Raw genomic sequence first — 23445 nt, forward strand, 5'->3', positions numbered from 1 at the left:
TTGCACTTAGGAATTTAGCAAATTTCAGCGTAGTGTTGTGTGTGGATATATTTTTGCTCTTGGAATTTAGGAATGAAGGAATATATGTTTGGTGAATCCACTTTTTCAATTTAATAAAAGATTAATGCTAGAGTTACAAAAGAAAGTTACAAAAAATTGTCATAAAATAATATAACATGATGATGTGACATAATGAAAAAATTCAATTGGTAACTGCAGGGGACCATTTATATTTAGTGAACCAACATATGACATGTGTCTTTATAACTATTTTAATAACTTATTTTGTACATCTAACATTTTCCTTGATAAAATCACTTGACTGAAAGAGCTGGGAAATAAAATAATTCCACTTGTTCAGAATGTGCGGGCAGTTTAGTAGCTTGATTATCACATTTAATCAGTGCACGAGGAAGATTAACAAATCTTATTTTCAACAAATACCAACACCAAAGTTAATGTTGCAGGGAGTCTGTAACAAAGCTTGAACTAGGGCGGATTTAGTAAGAGACATATGGGACCCCACTGTCCCTAACTAAAATTTATATGGTCAACATGGAAAAACAAAAGTAATCACACATTTTTCATTATAAGGTCCTCATGTACAGGAAATTGTACAAACACTTGCAATCAGCAATGGTGCCAAAATGATAGCCATACAGACAGATAGTAGATTACAGGTCAATCTGATTGCTCATTGACAAGAAGTTCAAGTACTCCCAACGAATTTTATATGTGCACTATTTACATGTATTTCGAAACTTGTATAAAATATGATTTCATAATATTTTTTGTAATTTTTTTTATGAATAAAAGTTTAAACATAAAATTTTTATTCAGGAATTTTTTTTTAAAAAAAATATTGTGGAATTATATTTTAAATGAATATTAAAAAACGTGTCAAAAATTAAAATATAGAATTTAATAGGACAGAGGGAGGGAGTACTAATGAGCAAGAAAATCGCCAACAATAATAGCTTTAAGAGCATCATCAGCAACAATTTTATACATAGTTTCTGTAGGATGAACCACATCCCAGTAAATATATTTTGTTGGGTCAGCACAAGTAGACATGCCTTTGCATGAATCCCCAAACTCCACTGTTCCTGTTCCACAACATCCCTTTGCAGTTTCCTTAAAACCTGAAATTTTAGAACATTTTATGAACAAAATACACATTTCAAGAAACGATGTATAAGAAACTGTCGTGACATATACAGGGTCGCGTTCTATGAAGAACGGTTTTAGCCTAAACAACTCTATTCTCACGTGTTTTCATGCTAATATGTGTTGTCACCTGAATACCAACATTGTTCTAACATGTCTTCACTCACCTGAGCGCGAACATATTCATGTTTTTTGCATGTCTGTGTGGATGTACATAAATTTTGAACTTATAAAGGTAGTACTAACCATATTGATCTGGTTTCTGAACTGCGCTCATAATAGAACCATATATGTCAATGTAGGCAGTTCTTATGGACAAGGATTTGCTCAAGTCAGCCAATTTCTGTTTAATCAAGGAATTGAATGCTATAGCAACGCTGTCGAGAGGTCCATCACATTTGTTATCGTCGTCTCGTATCATTTCAACCAATGGAAAGCAACCTAATGGAGGGACGCCAACTACAGCAACTCTCCTAGCTCCAGTGCGGTGCATTTTCTGCATACAAAAGTTGAAGTCTCAAGCAATTTGATAATTATAGATTTGGATTAGTTAGTTTGGAATTTGGATCATTTACGTCTGCAGGGCCACGGAAGTTCCTTCCCGGCCCCAAGTCATTACATTCTCACTTGTCATTGAGTACTAACTTTTCGATGTAAATATATATGATGCTGGTCTGGTGTATGTACGGCATACATCAATCGGTAGCTGGGTACTAACTATGACAAACCCCAATTTTAGTTAGAAAAAACAATTTGAAGTTAATGTGATAGTTGCATAAGCACATTTCTGCATTATCAAGATAAAATTTTCTTGAATTATAAACTGTATGCATTTGAGAGAGTGGGGAGATTACCGAAACAGCAAGTGCCATGCGAGAAATTAAGAAATTCTGGTACTGCGCCACAGTGAACTGCTTTGCTCGATCGATTTCTTCAAAGTAGTTTTGGATGAAATCATTTGTGCCGAAACTCAAGATATATATAGCATTTCTCAGAGTTTCTTGTGCCTTCACTTTCCCTATGTGTTGACTCAAGTGAATCTTGTAATGCATTAGATACTCCACTTGTTTGGTAATAGTTAACACACTCTGTTGATTAAACACAGCATAAATTGGCATTAGTTCTTATCAAACACAGATTTATCAGAACAGAGTCTAACAATGCTATGTTAAGAGTGGCAGTACTTACTGTAAGATTAGCTGTAAGGTCATCGTAACCAGAACCAGCTGATGCAAAACTCACACCATGCAGCATATCTTCCATCTCCAGCTGTGGTTCCAGAAATCCTCGAACTATATTTCGATAACCAAATGCCTCCGCTGGATATTTAAACAAACAAAAACAGTCATTTAGGGTTCCTCTAGCAGTAATCCTCAAACAAACGAACAGTTAGTACTGTTACTTCAGAAATTTACTACTGTTTCGCAATTTTGTGCCAGCAATGTGGATGGTAGCTCAAAATCAAAATGTAGCAAATAGAACATAAACTAGATTATGATTACATAACATACCTATGAAGTCAGTGGCAAGTTTTCCATTACTGAACCTCCCAGTGGAGGTGCCATTGTCGAAATTTTTACCATACGGTGGAAAATTGCCTTTATTATCAGTGGGGATATAATTATTGTTTCCCGGATCAACACTTGAATCTCCAAACACAAGAATACAGGTAGTGTTACTCTTTGCAGTTTGCTCCCTTACCTGTCGAACTAATTCATCAATTGCTGCAACCTGCATGGGCAATATCATTATCTGCAGCAGCACCAACGTTATTGCAACCATAAATTTTGAACACATCAGTTTCATCGACATGCCCATATCTTTTCAACCACTTCAAATCTCGAAGATTAAAGAATCAAAATCTGGAATCCGAAAATGTGGCAGTACTACTTCATCGTTGTTCAATAAATAGCACAGGAAAAAATAGTTGTGGTTGGTCTAGCATTTAAGTTCTTACGTCGAATTCTGAATGATTAAATATTGGTAGTTATCAGTCTTGAATATGATTCAGATCATGTTCGATACTTCGTTCTGATAGCAAATTATAAGTGAAGTTTTACACTACATAACAGTAGGTTTTACTACGCATCACATTTAATATTTGTGTGATTTTGAATGTGCGTTTACATTATATGCGTTGCTTATAAATTCAACGAAACAACCAACAGACACTATTTGATGATTGAATTTCCGATAAGAGCCTATTATTACATGCAGAATGCAACTGTTTTTTCCTATCAGGCTATGACTCTGCAGATGAGCCTTCAAGTAATAAAGACAGGGGAGTCTAGTAGGAACATTAAGGTGTCAGTTTCAATAATGCGATTCCAACTCGGATACGTACTTAATTCTCATTCACATTAATCGGGTTAAAATCTTGTAATCCAAATGCCTATAATTTTATTCTACCGACACAATGACAGGATTAAAGTTAGTTGCAGACGCAAAAGGAATAGACCGGTATAGTAGGGTCTGGGTAATGAAGTTGCAGATCAAGCTCTTCTTATCTTTTATCACCGAATAAGTGGTATAAAATAAGACAATTACATAAAATAGAATTTAATTATTATTTGATAATTATTACTTGTGATAATCCCAAATCACCCCGGGACCTTCTCCTTACCGGGCCCGCACTCGAACTCCTTTTAAACGGCAACGACGGCGGCGTGCGGTGTAGCTGTAGGGTGGGAACCTACAAAACAGAACCGGAGGGGTTGCGTCCCCGCGGCACCTCCGGCGTGAGAATGAGAAAGGGTTTTTAAGGAGAAGAAGGGCGAAGTGAAGATTATGCGAATATATTTATGGGGTGTACGTGTGTGCATGTAAGTATAGGTGAGAGATAGAGTATGTCAGATTGTAACCTGTAACCTTCCTTCTGTTCTACCTTTTATAGGCCTCCCCCTAGGGTTTAGGGGTTTCCACCCTTTAATCTGGACCGTAGGTTTGCCTTTTGGACTGTAGGGCATCTGGACGCCTGTGACGCGTCAGAGTACTATCAGATCCAGACCGTAGGAACATTCTGGATCCCGGGTACCTGGACGGTGGTGATGTTGCCACGAGTCCTGGTCTCCTCAAGGTCAAAGCTGATTGTGTCAGAGTACTATCAGATCCGGACCGTAGGAACGTTCTGGATCCCCGGTACCTGGACGGTGGTGATGTTGCCACGTGTCCTGGGCTCCTCAAGGTCAAAGCTGAGTACTCCCTGGGCTCTTGTGCTTGGGCCCTGGGCCTTTGTTATTGGGCCTATATTATTACAGGCTATCATTTGCCCCCTACTCCCTTATGCGGGTTTACCCGGATGGGGGAGCATAGTAATATGTGATTATTCTGTGACGCCTTAGGAAAAATTTTCAAGGGTTTGTTTGATTTGTTGCCCCCTAACCCCGGGGTCAAATGGGGATGAGACTCCGGAGTTGACCTGACTAGTCATTTGATTTGAGTTCAAGGTGTGATTCCTTGCAATAATCAGAAAAATTTTGGGGGTTGTTTGATTTGTTGCCCCCTAACCCCGGGGTCAAATGGGGATGAGACTCCGGGGTTGACCTGGCTAGTCATTTGATTTGAGTTCATGGTGTGATTCCTTGCAATAATCAGAAAAATTTTGGGGGTTGTTTGATTTGTTGCCCCTAACCCCGGGGTCAAATGGGGATGAGACTCCGGGGTTGACCTGGCTAGTCATTTGATTTGAGTTCATGGTGAGATTCCTTGCAATAATTAGAAAAATTTTGGGGGTTGTTTGATTTGTTGCCCCCTAACCCCGGGGTCAAATGGGGATGAGACTCCGGGGTTGACCTGGCTAGTCATTTGATTTGAGTTCAAGGTGGGATTCCTTGCAATAATTAGAAAAATTTTGGGGGTTGTTCGATTTGTTGCCCCTATCCCCGGGGTCAAATGGGGATAAGACTCCGGGGTTGACCTGGCTAGTCATTTGATTTTGATTTTGAATTTTGGTGACGGTTTGGTGGATAAGTACACTCCTGATATTTGATTTGACGGAACTCTGAAAAGTTGATACTGCGAATCCGGGGTGTCAGGCGACTGTTGGGATTCCAGCCGGGGTCAAAGATACGTACGTTTTACACATATCTTTTGAGTGTGCAGGCATTTTAACTCCCCCTATTTTTTTTCCTTAAAAGACGTGCCTTTTCATCATTACCTTGACATTCGTGGTAATAACTGTTGTGCAGTTAATTTTTGGGAGTGAATTGGAGGGTGCCACGTGGGGGAGGCGTGCAGTTTATTTTTTACCCCACAAAACCGTTCATCTTTCTTTTGTCCCTCTTCCTCCTATAAATACCTCCCTTCTTTCTTTCTTTTTTCTTTTACGTGAACACTTGCAAACAGAGAGCGAAGATAGATTTTTCAGAGATTTTCAGAGCATTTCTTGTTGAAGCCTTCATTTTATCTCCTGCTATTTGTAAGTACATTCTTCTTGCTTTCTTCCACTTTTATGCAATGCATGCCACTGGTTTTGCTCGAGCGTCGCTCCGTTATTGTGCAGTTTTTTGTTCGAGTAGTGTGAATGCTTTGTTGCTTTGAAACTAAAATCGTGTAGTTTAATTGATTTTGTATAGCTTTTTCAGTGGTTTTGTGTTTGATTTGTACAAATAACATGGATTTTGGTAGTTTTGTATGCGAATAAGTGGGTTTTCAGTAGTGTAAAAAGTTGAAGGGCCCGGGGTGTGTTCTTGATATATGTTTTTGGTTGTATGTGTATGTATATTCTGTAGATCTTATTTTTGGGTAAGATACGTACACGATTTGTTTCTAAACTTTTTCTGTTTTTTGTTTTGTTTTGTTGTTGTTGGGTTCGGGTTTGGCATTGACTCCGGGGTGCGTTTATATAGATACACGTAGTTTATGCCGGGTACCCATTTTAAACGTACTGCTACCCTTAGGAGTCGATATCCCGAAAGGCCTAGAGGTTTAGGCGAGCTCAACTCCTTCTACCCTTCATCTTCTTCTTCCAGTAGCTCTACAGAGATGTCTTCCCGGGTTGACCCACCCCAACAAGTCTTAACCCAGACCCTATTGTTAGGTCCCGGGGGTACCTTATCGAATCCGGATGGGTCTTGGGAGGACGTAGATGAATATTTCGTCCAGTGCCGAGTGAACCCTAAGCCCTTGGGCTTTTATTATAGAGATTTATCAGAGGCATATGGGGGCCCGGATGGGCTTGGTGGTAGGGAGCCTTATGACGAAGACGACATGAATAGGAAGTTTTTTACCACCCCGGGGACCAGGTATGAGTGTGGGGCGGTTCATAAAGAGGTTCAGGAGAAATACACGGACGTTGAGGTAGATGGCGCCCTTAGACTGCCCTTTAACCTTGATGATACATACCAGTGGAGATGGCCCGAGGTGCACGAGAGGGTGTATCACAGACCGGAGGGGGGATGGGTCGGGATTCCCTTAGAGCACCTTCGGGGCATGCGCCTCGGATTACATCAATTCACCAAATCCTTATGCCGAGATGTCTACGGGATTCCTTTTACCCAGCTAGCTCCGAATTCGGTTAAATAGATAAGTTGGTTTTTAGCTTGCTGTCATGCCAAAAATTACCTCCCCACCTTCAAACTTTTCCACCACATTTTCAGAATTAAGAGATCCACCGCTCGGCCGATTTATGAGTTCATGTTTAGGATAGAGGACTGTGGGTATCCTTCTGATAAGATGGTTCTCTCGGTTAGCATATTGACGTCGCCTAAGGGATGGTACCGGGAGTTTATTTTTGTCCGGGGTGGGGATTTGGAGTTCATGCCGCTCCATAAACTTGAAATTAAAACAGATAGGTTTCCGGTCCAGCGGCTCGGGCAAGCAGCTCTCGCAATGGTTTATGCCTTCTGTGGGGCACTTGGGACGCAGTGGACCCGGGACTATTTTACTAGCAATGAAAATATGCATGCTGCCGGATGTAAGTCTTTTGCCTTATTGTTATTTTGTTGTTTTAGCTTTTATTGATTGTTTGTATCCGGGACTGATATTTTGTTGTCTCCTTTTCAGGTATCCCGAAGTTAATTCCTTATCCCCCAAATATGTCTGCCCAACTTAAGGATCTCTCAGCCAAGCTGCGAAGGATTGGAGGGATGACGAGCTTAGACTCCGGGAAGAAGAAGGTTGGTGAGGGTGACGATACGGCCCAGAAGGTGGCGCCGTCTCGTCCGGGGAGGACAACGATCATGATCAAGGAGCCCCGGGTCGAGGACGTGCGGCAAGGGGATGTGATAAGGGTTCCGTCACCCCGAAAGAGGAAGAGTGCTCCCACGGGTTCCGGGGACAAAGGTGATGATGTATCCGAGGGCCCAGTTTCGAAGAAGGCTGCTGTTGACCTGGCCCCGGATACTTCGGAAACTTTGAAAGCCCTGCTTGCTAGTTTCACCCCGGAGGCTCGCCGGAGGGAGCTGTTTGAGAACTATGCTAGCACGGCGGAGAGGAAGAAGTACAGGAAGGAGCCTCTCGATGACTTCCTGGTCGGGCTTCAGGAGGATATTACTGTTGTAAGCCTTTTTCTTACTTGCCTTCTTCTTGTGTTCTTGTATTCGTGTTATCTAATCGCGATTTATAATGTTTTCAGGCTAACTCCCGGGTTGCTGGACTGGTTTGCATAACCCGGAGCCTTCAGGCGAAGGCTGATGCTGCCGAGGTCTACAAGACTGAATTCGAGCGGCTGTCCCGGGAGATACAGGAGTTGAAGGAGGCAAGTGTAAGGGAGGTTGCTGCTCATAAGAAGCTTTTGGACGAGATCCGGGAGAGGCAGGATCGGGCTGAGGCTTCTTTCCGGGAGATTAGGGCTGAAAATCAGAAGCTGAAGGATGATTTTGCCGCTCAGCCCACTCCCGAGGAGGTTCTGGCAAGGTTCCGGGGCACTCCTGTATACTTCGAAGAACTGAACGACAAAGCCCTGCAGAAGATCCAGATCTGTTGGAATGTCACTTCCAAGTACCTTGTTGAAGAGCCTCAGGGTACAATCGATGTCTTCTTGGAGAAGTACATTGAGGAGGAGACTCGGCTAGAGCAGGAGAAAGAAGCCATCCAGGCAAGGGAGTCTGGTGCCGGAACCTCTAGCAATGTTCCTCCCTTCCCCGGATCGCCACTTGCTGAGCAGCCTCCCGTACCAGAGGGTGACCCGGAGCAGCCTCCTTCTCCTCCCTCCGATCCTGCAGTCGAAACTTGAAGACTTTGCCATTTTTTGGCATGTAATTTCTATTTTCTTGTTTTTAGTTTAAGCCATTCCGAACTGAGCCTTTTGGCTTTTTTAACTTGTTTGTAATCTGAATGATTTCGATTTGCCCCCCGGGGTGTGTTTCCTCGGGGTAGTTTAATATGATTGTGCTTTTCTTTCTTTTCTTTCTTATTGACTCGTATATGTTAGGAAATTCTTGGAGTATACATGGGCTGTGTTTTTGCGGACCCCGGGGTGGGGTAAAAATATTTAACTTGTAAAAATTTTACAAGTACTCTTGGGTTGAGTTTTTACAGGACCCCGGGTAGGGGTAAATTTCCATTTGATAGAAATTTTCAAAGTACACATGGGCTGTGTTTTTGCGGACCCCGGGGTGGGGTAAAATTTCTAATTTATATTAATTGATAATAATTTTAAGTGCACATGGGTTGTGCCTTTATATGACCCCGTGATGGGGTAGAATTTCCAATTAATAGAAGTTTTCTAAGTACACCTGGGGTGTGTTGATGTAGACCCCTGGATGGGGTAAAATTTTTAACTTATAAAAAATTTTCTGAATACTCATAGGCTGTGTTTTTATAGGACCCCGGGTAGGGGTAAAATAGAAATTTTTTAAGTACACATGGGCTGTGTTTATTTAAATTTGGTGGCAAATAAAGAAGCATCATAATGAAATTGATTCAAGCAATGGTGCGCTTAAAGTAGAGTTTTTCATTCATGTTGAAAGCAAAAATTACATTCTGGGGTGAATGAGAATAGCGCTTACATCAAAAGATCATAGTATAAATGTAGAGGTGTTCCGAGAGTGTGCACCTTTTCCTTACTGGTAGAATTTCCTTAGTCGGGTTCCGTGCCAGGTGTTGGGGACCTCAGTTCCGCTGAGGTAGTTCAGCTTGTAAATTCCCGGACGGATCACTTCCTTGACTATATAAGGGTCTTCCCAGTTCGGCTGCAGTTTCCCCTGATTAGTTGGGTCCGAGGCTTCAGTGTCCCGGAGCACTAGATCTCCCACCACATATTCTCTTATCCTGGCCCTCTTTGCAAAGTAAAGCTTTGTTTTTTCCTTGTAGCTTTCCATTTTTTCTACGGCCCGATCTCTTACTTCATCCAGGAGTTCGAGGTTGGTTCTGAGGCCTTCTACATTGGAGATCTCATCAAAGTTGGTCACTCTATGTGAGGGGGATCCGGTTTCTACCGGTAACCGGGCCTCTGTACTGTAGGCAAGCTTGAATGTAGTCTCCCCGGTTCCCGTCCGGGAGGTAGTTCTGTATGACCATAAAACCTTCGGGAGTTCATCCGACCAGTTCTTTTTAGAGTCTTCCAGTCTCTTTTCCAGACCTCGGAGTATGATTCTGTTTGTGACCTCAACCTGTCCATTCCCTTGTGGATGGGCAACAGATGTTTTTTTGTGCCTTATCCCGAGCTCTTTGAGATAGGCTTCAAAATCCGAACCCACGAACTATGGCCCGTTGTCCGAGATTCTCATTACAATCATGTCCACAAACTTGATGCAGTCTTGCTGGTTAATGGTTCTCATAGCCTTGGCCTCCGCCCACTTAGTCATATAATCTATTACTACCAGAACATAACGAAGATCCCCTTTTGCCCGAGGGAAAGGGCCCATGATGTCAATTCCCCAGACAGCAAATGGGATCGGGGAGAGAACGGACCCGGGGAGGCTTGAACCTTGTTTCGGTACGTTGCTGAACTTCTGGCACTTGCTGCATTTCTTGACATAGGAGACTGAATCAGTGTGGATTGTTGGCCAGTAATAGCCTTGTCTGGTGACCCTGTAGGCTAGAGCTTTAGCGGCTAAGTGATCCCCGTAGATCCCCTCGTGTACCTCCCGGAGACAGTAATCCGCTTCATCCGGATCAACGCACTTTAAAGTTGGTGCAGAGAAAGTTCTTCGGTATAGCTGATTGTCTTCTAAAAAGAAGCGTGCAGCCTTATATTTGAGGTACCGGGCTTTGTTCTGATCTTCCGGAAGGGTGTCGTCCTTGAGATAGGCTATGTAAGGAGTCATCCAGTTCTCCGGGCTACTAACACATAATACCTCGGGCCGATCGGTGCTGGGAGCTCCGAGCTCCTCGAAGTAAACCGAGCTGCTTAAATCTGAAGTATTCTGGACGAGCTTGGACAGTTCGTCTGCTTTCGTATTTTCCTCTCTGTTTATCTGCAAGATGGTTGAGTCCGGGATGGTTTCCAGGATTGCTCTAACCATTTCCTGATACCGGGCCAATTTGGGATCTTTTGCGACATATTTACCATTGGTTTGCCTTACCACAATATGAGAATCACTATAAATTGTTAAATTCCTTACTCCAAGGGATTTGGCTAACCTGATTCCGGAGAGTAGAGCTTCATATTCAGCCTGGTTGTTTATTGCTTTGAAGGCGAAGGTTATGGCCTGTTGGATTGTGAATCCGCCCGGGCTGGAGAGGATCAGGCCGGCTCCGGACCTTTCGGCTGTAGCCGAGCCATCAACATGTAATGTCCAAGAATCCCGGTTGTTAGACTCTTTTTCTCCTTCGGATTGGGGTTTAGGCGTCTCTAGGGCTTCCGGAAAGTTGCATTCCATGACGAATTCGGCCAACGCCCGGGCTTTTATGGTTGTCCTCGGGATAAATTTGATATTGAACCGGCTCAACTCGATTGCCCAATTGACTAACCTCCCGGAGGCGTCTGGCTTGTGGATGATTTTGCGAAGTGGTTGATTAGTGATTACCCTGATTTCCCGGCCTTGGAAGTATTGCCTTAGCTTCCTGCTCGAGTGAACAAGAGTCAGTGCGAATTTTTCCAAGTTTGGGTACCGGGTTTCAGCGTCTTTCATGACTTGGCTTACATAGTATACCTGGGTCTGCGTCCCATTTTCCTCCCGAATGAGTGCGGAAGATACCGCTCTTTCCCCGGCTGCAATGTAGAGATAAAGGGGTTCCCCGGGCTTTGCTTTTGACAAAATAGGTGTGTTCATCAGATGTCGCTTGACTTCCTCAAACGTTGTTTGGCAATCCGAGGTCCAGTCGATCAGCTTTTTGTTCTGGGCTCCTTTTAACAGCTCGAAGAAAGGCAGGCATTTCTCTGCCAACTTTGGGATAAATCTCTGAAGTGCTGCTAGGCATCCTGCAAGCTTTTGAATGTCCTTTTGAGTCCGGGGGACTGTCATTTCCATTATCGCTTTGATCTTCTCTGGGTTGGCTTCTATTCCTCTCTCACTGACCAGAAAATCAAGAAACTTCCCGGAGGGAACCCCGAATGTGCATTTCTCCGGGTTCAGCTTCATGTTGTACTTCCTTAAGTTGTCGAAACACTCCCTGAGGTCCTGGATGTGCTCTGGGATTGTGACCGACTTAGAGATCATATCATCAACATAAGATTCCATGTTCCTGCCCAACTGATCTTTGAAGATGGTATTCATCATTTTTTGGTATGTTGCCCCGGCGTTGATTAACCCAAACGGCATCATAACAAAAGCGTAGACAGCTCGGTGCGTGATGAATGCCGTCTTCGCGATGTCTGCCGGATTCATCTTGACCTGGTTGTATCCCGAGAAGGCGTTAATGAAACTTAGCATTATGTGGCCCGAGGTCGCGTCTATCAGCTGGTCAATGTTGGGCAGGGGGTAAGAGTCTTTAGGACACGCCGAATTGAGGCTTGTATAATCCACGCACATTCGCCATTTTCCATTGGGTTTCTTGACCAGCACAACGTTTGCCAGCCAATCCGGATACTTAATTTCACAGATTATGTCTGCTTTTAACAACTTTTCGACCTCTTGGTCGATTGCCTGTTGTCTTTCCGGGGCAAAGTTCCTCCGTTTTTGCTTGATCGGTTTGTGCTTTGGATCTACGTCCAGGCTGTGCATGGCTACGGATTCATCAATCCCCGGCATATCTTCCGGGGCCCAAGCGAATACGTCAGCGTATTCCTTTAGTAGATCGATGAGCTCCTTCTGGAATGTGGTTTCCAGGCCTTTGCCAATCTTGATTTTCCGGGTGGGGTTCCCGGGTTCCAAATCTACTTCGATTGTCTGCTGGGCAGGTTCTACCTTCGTCTTCTCCTTGCTTTCTACAAATTTCTGAATCTGGGCATCAGCGTTGGTTACGCCATATCCGGAGTCTTCAATCATATTCACATCCAGACGGGCCCTTTTACTAAGGTGCTCTCGATGCTTCTTTCTGCTTTGTCCCTTGGGTAGGGACATTATCTTCTTCCGATTTTCCGGTTCCGTTTCCGCCATGACAAGTGCCTGACCATAGCATCTCCCTGCCATTTTTCCGTCTCCTTTCAATTCTCCAACGCCTCCCGGGGTGGGGAATTTGAGTTTTAAGTGAATAGTTGAGGGGATTGCCCTGAGCTTGGTGATAGTGGGCCTTCGAAGGATCATGTTGTATGAGGAGGTTGCGCTTATCACATAGAACTTCATCATATGAGAGACCTTCCGGGGTGCGGTCCAAAGATGATGGGGAGATAAATGATGCCCCGGATTGGAATCATCGTGTTCCCAAATCCGTACAAGGGATCTTCAAGAGAGGGGTCCATTCGGAGGTGTCCGAGCTCCATCCTGTTAAGTGTGTGCTCGAATACAATATTAGTAGAGGAGCCATTATCAACTAGAATTCTTTTTACCTCGTTGTTTGCGACGTCAAGGGTCACCACTAGTGCCAAATTGTGGTCCGGATCGAGCCCCTCATAGTCAGAGTAGGAGAAGTAGATCGGCTCGTCATCCAGACTCTGGACCATCATCACATCATTTTCCGGGTTCGGGCTCCGGGGTGGAGAGGTTGTGCCTCCGAAAATAACATTCACCATATTTTTGCCTCTTCCCGGGTCTCTGTCTTTGTCATTTGACCCCCTTTGAAGATACAGGTTCATGTTTCCTTTCTTGATCTGGTCTTCTATGAACATCTTGAGGGAGAAACAGTTTTCAGTGGTATGGCCATGATCCTCGTGATAGCCACAATGCTTGTCCCGAGCCCTGTTTTCGGGAGGCGCCAGCAAGGGTTTTGGCAGATAGTAAAATGGCTTGCCCTTGACTTCGCGCAAAATGTCGGCCCGGGGCCTGTTGAGTGGTGTACACTCCGGTTCCGGCTTGGGTTCCTTCTTGGTCTTGGGTTTCCTTTCATTTTTTCTTGGGTCGGGGTATGTGTCCCGGGGTGGGGTTCTCCGAGACTGCTGAATGTAGTTGGCTTGCCTGTCAAGCTTGTATCTTTTGTCTCTCCGGGATGACGAGTGTCGCTCCGGAGACTCATCATCATCATGTATTCTTCTATTCATCTTCATTGATTTGAGGAAATCATTTTTCTTTATGAACTTTGATGCCAATGCGTATGCCGACGCTAGGCTCTGGGGCTCCCTATGAATCAAGTCTTTAACATAGCCTTCACAAGATATCGGGTGCAAGTTTCTTCGAAAAATGTTCACTGCCTCCTTTTCTTCCAAGTTGGAGAGTTGGTTGACTGCTTCCTGGAATCTTTTGATGAATTCCGGGAGGGGCTCCTTGCTTCATTGCTGGATTGTTTCTAGATGACACATCTGCAGCTCGTTCATTCGGATGGTCCTGAATCTTTTCAAAAATATCTCGCGGAAGTCTCTCCAGGAGTCCACACTCCGGGATGGGATGCGGCTGAACCATTTCTGAGCACCCCCCCTTCAACGTTGATGCGAAAAATCGGCATCTAGTCAGGTCACTGTAATTATAAATATTAGATATTTGCTCAAAATAGTTCAGATGCTCCTCGGGGTCAGCCAGCCTATCAAAGGAGTCAAAATTGAAGTGCTTCAGCCCTGATTCTCTGGGGGTGGATTCCAGCTTCTTTGTGAACGGGTTGCTGCCGCTCCTACTTCCATGTCACCTTCCACTTATCTTTTAAGGTCCTGAAGGACCCGGGCCATTTGTTCTTGCTTGGATTCCTTCTCTGGCTCCGAGTTTGAAGAAACATGAATCCGGTGTGCCTTTCTCTTTAGCTCGGCCTCTTCTTCCCGGACTCTCCTTTCTATAGCTTCCTGGGCTTTAGCCTTTTCTTCTTTCCGGATTCTCTCACGGAGGGCAGCTCTTTTTATTCCATCTCTGGCATCCTCTGGTGGCTTCTTTAAATTCTTTGCAATCCGGTCGAAGACGGATCCCCGAGATTCTCCGGACCGTTCGCCGGATCGTTCTCGCTGATCCCCGGGGCGGGTCTCAGGTTCGGCGTCATGTTTTTCCTTCCACGGGTCCATTGCCGCCTGTATCTGTCCCGGGGTCATTCTTCCCCATAGGTTGGTGGGGGTCCCTGTGTGCTTGTGGGCAGCTTTTTCAATGACTATTCTCTGGTCTCCTGGTTGGAGATATTGAGAGGGAGTCTGGGTTATGGGGAGCCCTTCGTCCAGATCTTCCATGTCTCCTTCCCTGGGTTGGGGAGGAGGCGGAAGGAAAGAGGCAGAAACCGCTACTTTGCTCTTTCTTGTAGTCGTGGTTATTCAACAGTACTACAAACTCAAAGTAGTAAAATTTGTAAAAACAGATCTAAGAGATTGGTAGTGGCGTTCTTATTGGGGGATGGTGTTTCAAGCTTCTGGGTGGTGGAGGAGCTGCGGATATGAACACCACCGTGCGGAGGTTCGACCCCCTCCTTCTAGCGCCAATGATAATCCCAAATCACCCCGGGGCCTTCTCCTTGTCGGGCCCGGACTCGAACTCCTTTTAGACGGCGACGACGGCGGCGTGCGGTGTAGCTGTAGGGTGGGAACCTACAAAACAGAACCGGAGGGGGGTGGCGTCCCCGCGGCACCTCCGGCGTGAGAATGAGAAAGTGTTTTTAAGGAGAAGAAGGGCGAAGTGGAGATTATGCGAATATATTTATGGGGTTGTACGTGTGTGCATGTAAGTATAGGTGAGAGAGAGAGTATGTCAGATTGTAACCTGTAACCTTCCTTCTGTTCTACCTTTTATAGGCCTCCCCCTAGGGTTTAGGGGTTTGCACCCTTTAATCTGGACCGTAGGTTTGCCTTTTGGACTATAGGGCATCTGGACACCTGGGACGCGTCACGGGCCCTTCAACTTTTTACACTACTGAAAACCCACTTATTCGCATACAAAACTACCAAAATCCATGTTATTTGCACAAATCAAACACAAAACCACTGAAAAAGCTATGCAAAATCAATTAAACTACACGATTTTAGTTTCAAAGCAACAAATCATTCACACTACTCGAACAAAAAATTATACAATAACGGAGCGACGCTCGAGCGAAACCAGTGGCATGTATTGCATGAAAGTGGAAGAAAGCAAGAAGAATGTACTTACAAATAGCAGGAGATAAAATGCAGGCTTCAACAAGAAATGCTCTGAAAATCTCGGAAAAATCTCTCTTCGCTCTCTGTTTGCAAGTGTTCACGTAAAAGAAAAAAGAAAGAAAGAAAGGTGGTATTTATAGGAGGAAGAGGGACAAAAGAAAGATGAACGGTTTTGTGGGGTAAAAAATAAACTGCACGCCTCCCCCACGTGGCACCCTCCAATTCGCTCCCAGAAATTAACTGCACAGCAGTTATTACCACGACTGTCAAGGTAATGATGAAAAGGCACGTCTTTTAAGGAGAAAAAAAGGGGGGAGTTAAAATGCCTGCACACTCAAAAGATATGTATAAAACGTACGTATCTTTGACCCCGGTTGGAATCCCAACAGTCGCCTGACACCCCGGATTCGCAGTATCAACTTTTCAGAGTTCGGTCAAATCAAATGTCAGGAGTGTACTTATCCACCAAACCGTCGCCAAAATTCAAAATCAAAATCAAATGACTAGCCAGGTCAACCCCAGAGTCTCATCCCCATTTGACCCCGGGGATAGGGGCAACAAATCAAACAACCCTCAAAATTTTTCTAATTATTGCAAGGAATCCCACCTTGAACTCAAATCAAATGACTAGCCAGGTCAACCCCGGAGTCTCATCCCCATTTGACCCCGGGGTTAGGGGGCAACAAATCAAACAACCCCCAAAATTTTTCTAACTATTGCAAGGAATCCCACCTTGAACTCAAATCAAATGACTAGCCAGGTCAACCACGGAGTCTCATCCCCATTTGACCCCGGGGTTAGGGGGCAACAAATCAAACAACCCCCAAAATTTTTCTAACTATTGCAAGGAATCCCACCTTGAACTCAAATCAAATGACTAGCCAGGTCAACCACGGAGTCTCATCCCCATTTGACCCCGGGGTTAGGGGGCAACAAATCAAACAACCCCCAAAATTTTTCTAATTATTGCAAGGAATCCCACCTTGAACTCAAATCAAATGACTAGGCAGGTCAACCCCGGAGTCTCATCCCCATTTGACCCTGGGGTTAGGGGGCAACAAATCAAACAAACCCTTGAAAATTTTTCCTAAGGCGTCACAGAATAATCACATATTACTATAATCCCCCATCCGGGTAAACCCGCATAAGGGAGTAGGGGGCAAATGATAGCCTGTAATAATATAGGCCCAATAACAAAGGCCCAGGGCCCAAGCACAAGAGCCCAGGGAGTACTCAGCTTTGACCTTGAGGAGCCCAGGACACGTGGCAACATTACCACCGTCCAGGTACCCGAGATCCAGAACGTTCCTACGGTCCGGATCTGATAGTACTCTAACACAGTCAGCTTTGACCTTGAGGAGACCAGGACACGTGGCAACATCACCACCGTCCAGGTACCCGGGATCCAGAACGTTCCTACGGTCCGGATCTGATAGTACTCCGACGCGTCCCAGGCGTCCAGATGCCCTACAGTCCAAAAGGCAAACCTACGGTCCAGATTAAAGGGTGCAAACCCCTAAACCCTAGGGGGAGGCCTATAAAAGGTAGAACAGAAGGAAGGTTACAGGTTACAATCTGACATACTCTCTCTCTCACCTATACTTACATGCACACACGTACAACCCATAAATATATTCGCATAATCTCCACTTCGCCCTTCTTCTCCTTAAAAACCCTTTCTCATTCTCACGCCGGAGGTGCCGCGGGGACGCCCCCCCCTCCGATTCTGTTTTGTAGGTTCCCACCCTATAGCTACACCGCACGCCGCCGTCGTCGCCGTCTAAAAGGAGTTCGAGTCCGGGCCCGGTAAGGAGAAGGCCCCGGGGTGATTTGGGATTATCAACTTGCATAACTTCATTATTGGCATGTGAGACAGTCATGCATATATTAAAGCCAATTATAAACACTCATTTTCTCAACCAACAATAATAATATAGGACACCTTAATATGAGAAGGGCTGCGGCCGTATGATATTAGAGAAATGTTAGAGTTCTCGAAAGTGTTCCCAACATTGTAACTAAAGGATGAGGTGTCACTATATTATTGATTACTCCATCGTTAATGATATGGACTCCTTGTGCATAGATATGATTTCTACGAATAAAATCACGCTTTCATTTTGAAACATTTTTTGGAATCGTTTTTGGGAACGTAACACTGCTCGTAATATAATACTATGCAATTAATTTAAGCTTTTTCATATCAAGATATTCTCATTGAGTGAACGTGAACCTAAAAGCTTGGACCATTTTGATGGGCCTGTAGCCAAAAATAGAGTTATCAAGTCCATTTGTCAAGATGAACACACAAATTTTTTGATCCTTCCAGAGGAAAGTGGAATTTCATGAATATGCACATTGACTATAAAGTGCATTAATTCCAACAGGGCACACTCTTGAATTGTTTCTGGATCCAATAAAAACAATGCAGCTTATAAAATGATGTAATATATGGAGCACTTTGATGCATCAGTAATAAGAAGTGATGTTGTAACTCTAGATCAGTTGGTGATGGACTGATGACAGTGATCATTCAGACATTCACCAGTGACACTGTGGCAGAGAGGTATCAAGACATCACAAGAAAATTGGATGATTGCAATAAAATTTAGTGAAAATTCGCCATCTGATAAATGAATGACATAACTATTTTCGTTATTTGATATGTTGGCTGATGAATATGTATTTATTTTTCCATTTTTCCGAAAATTGATAATTTGCTCTTCGACGTGCATTTCCAAATCTGGAATCTGCCTCGTTGAAGTTGCAGATCTTTTTGATCGAGGAACTCGATTGAGAAAGGTGTTTGTCGGATCAAATTTAACTGATACCGGTTATTCTGGAGTAACCTGCAGAAAATGATAGAAACTAATTTCCCAGGTGCAAAGAAAAGTTTACCAGGTTGCAGAAAAAACCATGATAAGTACTACTCCCTCCGTCCCAATATACGTTTCCTATATTGACTTTTTGCACTATTCATCGTAAGCGATTGATTATTACTTTACGTCTAATCTATAAGATCAAATATAGTCACGAGTGATCTTGTTGAATTCGTATTTATGAGTACTTTAATACAATGAAAATTTTATATTTAATAGTAATACAAAATTAAAGATATTAACAATCAAAAGTGTACATTGACAAACGTGTCCAACACAAATATGAAACGTTTTTAGGGACGGAGGGAGTAATATACACGTAGAAGCAACTGTCAACTGTATGTTCCAGTAGAAAACAATGTCAATTACAAAATTTTACAAACCCATACAAAAGCCTCATCCAGCAGATGTAAGACACACTAAGATAAACAAGAGCCACATAAAAATGAAGAAAAATAAAAAAGATATATACCATGTTAGGATCAAGCGCTTACTACTGCACCAAAAGTAGTTACTTGTGGAGAAGACGCAACTATAATGATGTTGGACACCCTAACATACCAGATCTACATAACAATTAAAATGCATGAACACTGCAATCTTTCCTTTTCTCTCCATGTTTTCTTCCCCTTTTCACACCTATTGATCCCATTTTATCCATAGCTGCGGAAAATGCTTGGAAGAAACGCTGTTTATCTTTTGCCAAAGCTTGAACCATAGGCTTAGTTCTTGGATCAAAAAACAGCTGCTGATCAGAACTTAACAAACCTAATTTGGCTTCCAAATTTTGATAGTAAGCGTTGTCGAATAGGAAAGGCGTTGTAACATCAAATGGTGCCACGACACTGCCACTACGACCAAATGGCGGGCAAGACATTTTCAAGGCCTTAAGAAGTCTTGGATCTATTGAAGGGTCTGGTTTCTTAGTTCCCTTATAGTCATAGAGTCGATTCACGAAGTTTTTACAATGTGAAAATCCTATGGTATGTGCACCGGAGAGTACTACCAGATCATCTGGTGTTAAACCTTTTGATGCAAATAGCTTGATGAGTTCATTTACAGTAGAATTCGCATGTGGAATCTTGAGATTTACCCTTGATGCCAATGACAATTTCCCGTCCCACCTGCCTTTTTTCACCGGATAATAAGGACCCCCTGCCTGCAACACATTTTAATGGTCCTGTTAAGACTGGTTGATAAATTTACAACCACCAAAATAAATAAAGAATTTGTGAATAGCAATCAACTAGCAACAAAGAGGCTATATGACTTTAACTAACCTCAAAATTGGATGAAGACATCAGCATTTAAGGTTTACTATAACATAAATCAAGATCAACTACTAAATCTCACCAATATTAGTACAGAATTGTCTTACAAAATTGTAACGTGATTCCGGTGAGAACATTTTATACGTGAAAATGATCAGATTTTTCATTTTTTCAATGTCAGAATTGTTCTGTTGTAGATCAATATTGTTCTCATTATTCTCATGTTAAAATGTGTTTTTCATTGAAAGTAAAGACCGAGTGGAGTAACTGAGTAGGTCTGTCCCAAGCATAGTAAAGTTAATGTTTGCCAATATCTTCTCAATCTTAGTTTATTTGTGATACATACAGTGACATGCATGTGATAGATTTCTGGCAAATTTTCTGTCTTGATGTTAAATTTCTCTCTTTTATAAGATCCAAAAGTTTGCAAGTACTTTCAATGCATCAGTACTTCACATCACAAATATATGTTCCCCTGGGTTTTTATTTGTCCTGCCCTCAACTAAATGTCGTTTGTGAACTGGTAAACCTGCTACTAAACAAATTAATTAAGTACATAATACTACCTATTGTTGTCTTTTTATTTGTGTCGTAGGAATGATTACTAAACAAATTAAGTAAATATTATCATGGGTAATATAAAAATATCCAATAAAAATATGACATGTGTCTTATGTAGGGTCAAGTGTGTATGTATTATAAAAATAAAATAATTAAAAATTGTGTATTTGATTGTATTTCCATATTTAATTGTCATAAATAAAGTGATTTTATTGTATATCTCACGTAAATTTAAATAAAGTGATTTTATTGTACATGTCAAGTAAATTTCTTGAGCTAATCTCGGGAACATGATCCAACATCATCCTCTACTCATGTATTAGTTATGTCTAAGATTGTTTTGTATGAAAGATTACTAATTAAGTAGTTTGTCTTAGCAGAAACTGTTGGTTTGTAACGTGGATAGATACAGAACTAGTGTAGTGCCAAATTTCGTACTCCTTCAGTACCTAAATACTTTTCCCATTTATGTCGGACATATTTGCCAATGAACGTTTTTTATTGTTAATATCTTTAATTTCGTATTAATATTAAATATAAAAATTTCATTGTATTAAAGTACTCGTAAATACGAATACAACAAGATCACTCGTAACTATGTTTGATATTTTATATTAACCGTAAATTAATAGTCAATCGCTTAACGTAAACATTAATAAAAGTCAAAATGGAAAACGTATTGTGGTACGGAGGGAGTATCACTTTTTCCCAAATCACAAACATTTTAATCGATCGGTAACTTAATGAAGTAATGCTTTGTCGACTTCCAAGATTTACTTGAGTATGATTAGTTTTTTCTGACTGCCTATAGATTTTTCTGACTGCACATATTACTATGATACAAGATGACAAAGAATTTTCTATTGTCATATTAGACGAGAAAGAGTAGTAAACAACTCTAGCAGAAAGATTGTTGCAGTGTAGAGGAGATAAGTAGACAAATAGTACATAGGAGGTTGGTGAGGTGTATCCGATTATTGCAGCACATCATATATCCACGATAAGATGACCCATTTTTATACTTACTGTGAGAAGTTTTCGCCTTAGAGTATATCGCTAACAACAATTTATTCGGGAACTTGTCAATATTAAGTTGTAATGTTATATGGACTTATTAAGTCCCAAAGTCTCAATTTAGGAGGTGGCCTTGCAAAAAAGTAGAATTTCAAAATAAAAATATTTAAAATGAAATTTTTGCTTATGATGTTATGCAACTTCCATAAATTACGCATAACAATTTTTACGTGAGAACTGTTGAGCCGAACATAACATATGTAGGGTAAAGCCGGAAAGTAGATAAACAAACATACCAAGTGGACGAAATCTCTAGCAGCAATAGCAAGAATATCAGCACAAGACACAACACCAGGACACTTGGTCTCTAATAGAGATTTGGCCTTTGTAATGCTATTAAAAGCCTCCACAGCCAGGTCCTTGTTATCTTCCGCATCCTTCTCCGCCCATTGTTTGCTTCCTGGTTTGGTCGATATCAATATGGACCCATCACACCCCTTCATTCACATGCTCTCCATTCATTATAATCCATTTGTTTCCACTCAAGTATGTTACATAGATATGTTCTTTACAGTCATTTATAATTTAATCAACTCACCATGCAGAGAGTCTTCTTTAGCTTCTTTTCTTAAAATAAAACAGACGAACCTGTGAATTGTCGCACACAAAAACTCACTTTTTGTCACTTAACCAAGATCTCATTCTCATCTATACATCCCCACTAACTAAGAGTGGTTTAGATAAACATTTCACTATATTAAGATAGTAAAATTAGTGATACAATATTTTGCTCTTTCCATACCATTAGTCAATTCTTTGTTTCGCCTGCTCAACAATATATTATACTATTCAACACTCTAACACACAAATATTTAAATTAAATAAACGGAGGCCGGAATGACTTGAAGTTCAAGTCCCTCGCGAACGGAGCTCTAATTAGATGTTAAGTACAGTTCATCTAAAATCCTAAGATATAAGCAGCAGGCATAAGGTACTCATTCCATCATTTAATTTAAGTACGTTAAGTTTCTAAATTTATTTCTTTTGGCCACTTATTTGGGTGAAAATTCAAGTACGCATGCACTTATCTACTGCAGGAAAACCTAAAAACTCTGCGGCACATGCAGTTTATTTTTTTATAACGATCACCTCAAAATGGAACAAGTATCTAACTAACCTCAACAAAGCAGTCATGGAAGAAGAGACGAATAGTGGCAGGTCCCGAGCCCGGAACTTCTTTAAACTGTTGTGAAGTTGTTAGAAAATGGAAAGTTTGAGGCATATTTTATATATGTTCTTGATATGATTTTCGGAAACTAACACTTGGAGGTTGTTCCTTGACATGAGGACTTAAATTTTCATATTTGGATCTAAGATATTTTCTTAGTGGAATCCATGAATATATTGAGACAAATTGCTTGTTTGAAATGAGTTATGGGGATTTTGTCCCGCATTGGTATTATAAAAGAAAGATATTGAGTTTATATAGCATCTTGTGTTAGTGTTATTTACAACTACTAGCATAAGTGGAATGTTTGTGTGGCCTAGTGCTAGTGGGAACTCTTATATTTTTCTTTTCTTTTACAAGTTTAATTATTTATATTGATTATTTAATTATTAATATAAAATATATTGAGTAAGGATTATTTTAATCATACTCTGAATATATTTTGTAATATTAATATTAATTAATCAGGATATAATATAAATAATAAGGAAAACCCATTTTGTTTACTTTTTCTGTTTTGTTACTTGGTGTACCACATCGAGTAAAATAGAAGAAGGGCAACTTGAGATGTCTATATTTTGAGAGGTATACTTGAGATTAAAAGACACAAGTCTCGGTGCCTACCTCGCAAACATATATGAGTTGCATAGGTTTTTTGGGCAAACTGAGGTGCGAGTCGCCGTTGATCATTGCTGGTTCTGTGGCTAGATTGATCTGTTGCTAGATTGATCTGTTGCTGTTTTATCCTGAAAGCGATATTGCTGCATTCCATCACAGCTTAAGTGGGGGGCAATAATCTCTTCAAGAACAGTCAAGTCCTCTTGAAGGGTTTGGCGACTCAGCTGTTGTGTTCTTCTTCTTATC

The 23445-nt window shown here is 41.9% G+C and overlaps 3 protein-coding genes across 3 annotated transcripts; all 3 read right to left on the reverse strand.

Moving 5' to 3' along the window:
- Positions 1-558: 558 nt before the first annotated feature.
- Positions 559-3076, reverse strand: LOC141663829 (GDSL esterase/lipase At5g45950-like). Its single transcript, XM_074469660.1, has 5 exons — positions 2679-3076; positions 2356-2486; positions 2022-2255; positions 1414-1663; positions 559-1142 (listed from the first exon to the last, which is right to left on the reverse strand). The coding sequence occupies exons 1-5, from the start codon at positions 2983-2985 to the stop codon at positions 946-948; spliced, it is 1119 nt and encodes a 372-aa protein (XP_074325761.1). The 5' UTR covers positions 2986-3076; the 3' UTR covers positions 559-945.
- A 6733-nt stretch (positions 3077-9809) lies between these two features.
- On the reverse strand, positions 9810-12623 carry LOC141665984 (uncharacterized). Its single transcript, XM_074471970.1, has one exon. The coding sequence runs from the start codon at positions 12621-12623 to the stop codon at positions 9810-9812; it is 2814 nt and encodes a 937-aa protein (XP_074328071.1).
- A 6193-nt stretch (positions 12624-18816) lies between these two features.
- On the reverse strand, positions 18817-21924 carry LOC141667585 (peroxidase 19-like). The gene is made up of 2 exons (XM_074474132.1): positions 21650-21924; positions 18817-19666 (listed from the first exon to the last, which is right to left on the reverse strand). Exons 1-2 carry the CDS (start codon positions 21854-21856, stop codon positions 19085-19087), a joined length of 789 nt encoding a protein of 262 aa, XP_074330233.1. The 5' UTR covers positions 21857-21924; the 3' UTR covers positions 18817-19084.
- Positions 21925-23445: the final 1521 nt, after the last annotated feature.

This window comes from Apium graveolens, chromosome 6 (genome assembly GCF_009905375.1).
Source record: "Apium graveolens cultivar Ventura chromosome 6, ASM990537v1, whole genome shotgun sequence".
Taxonomy (NCBI): Eukaryota; Viridiplantae; Streptophyta; class Magnoliopsida; order Apiales; family Apiaceae; genus Apium; species Apium graveolens.

What these genes read in the sequence shown, in the direction of transcription:
- LOC141663829 (XM_074469660.1), bottom strand. Translation starts at nt 2,985, where the DNA reads ATGGGCATGTCGATGAAACTGATGTGTTCAAAATTTATGGTTGCAATA. An exon ending in ACCTTACAGCTAATCTTACA is followed by an intron (nt 2,256 to 2,355) that starts GTAAGTACTGCC and finishes TTTAATCAACAG; the next exon opens with AGTGTGTTAACTATTACCAA. An exon ending in TCAGAAACCAGATCAATATG is followed by an intron (nt 1,143 to 1,413) that starts GTTAGTACTACC and finishes CTAAAATTTCAG; the next exon opens with GTTTTAAGGAAACTGCAAAG.
- LOC141665984 (XM_074471970.1), bottom strand. Translation starts at nt 12,623, where the DNA reads ATGGCAGGGAGATGCTATGGTCAGGCACTTGTCATGGCGGAAACGGAA.
- LOC141667585 (XM_074474132.1), bottom strand. Translation starts at nt 21,856, where the DNA reads ATGAAGGGGTGTGATGGGTCCATATTGATATCGACCAAACCAGGAAGC. An exon ending in CTAGAGATTTCGTCCACTTG is followed by an intron (nt 19,667 to 21,649) that starts GTATGTTTGTTT and finishes AATGTGTTGCAG; the next exon opens with GCAGGGGGTCCTTATTATCC.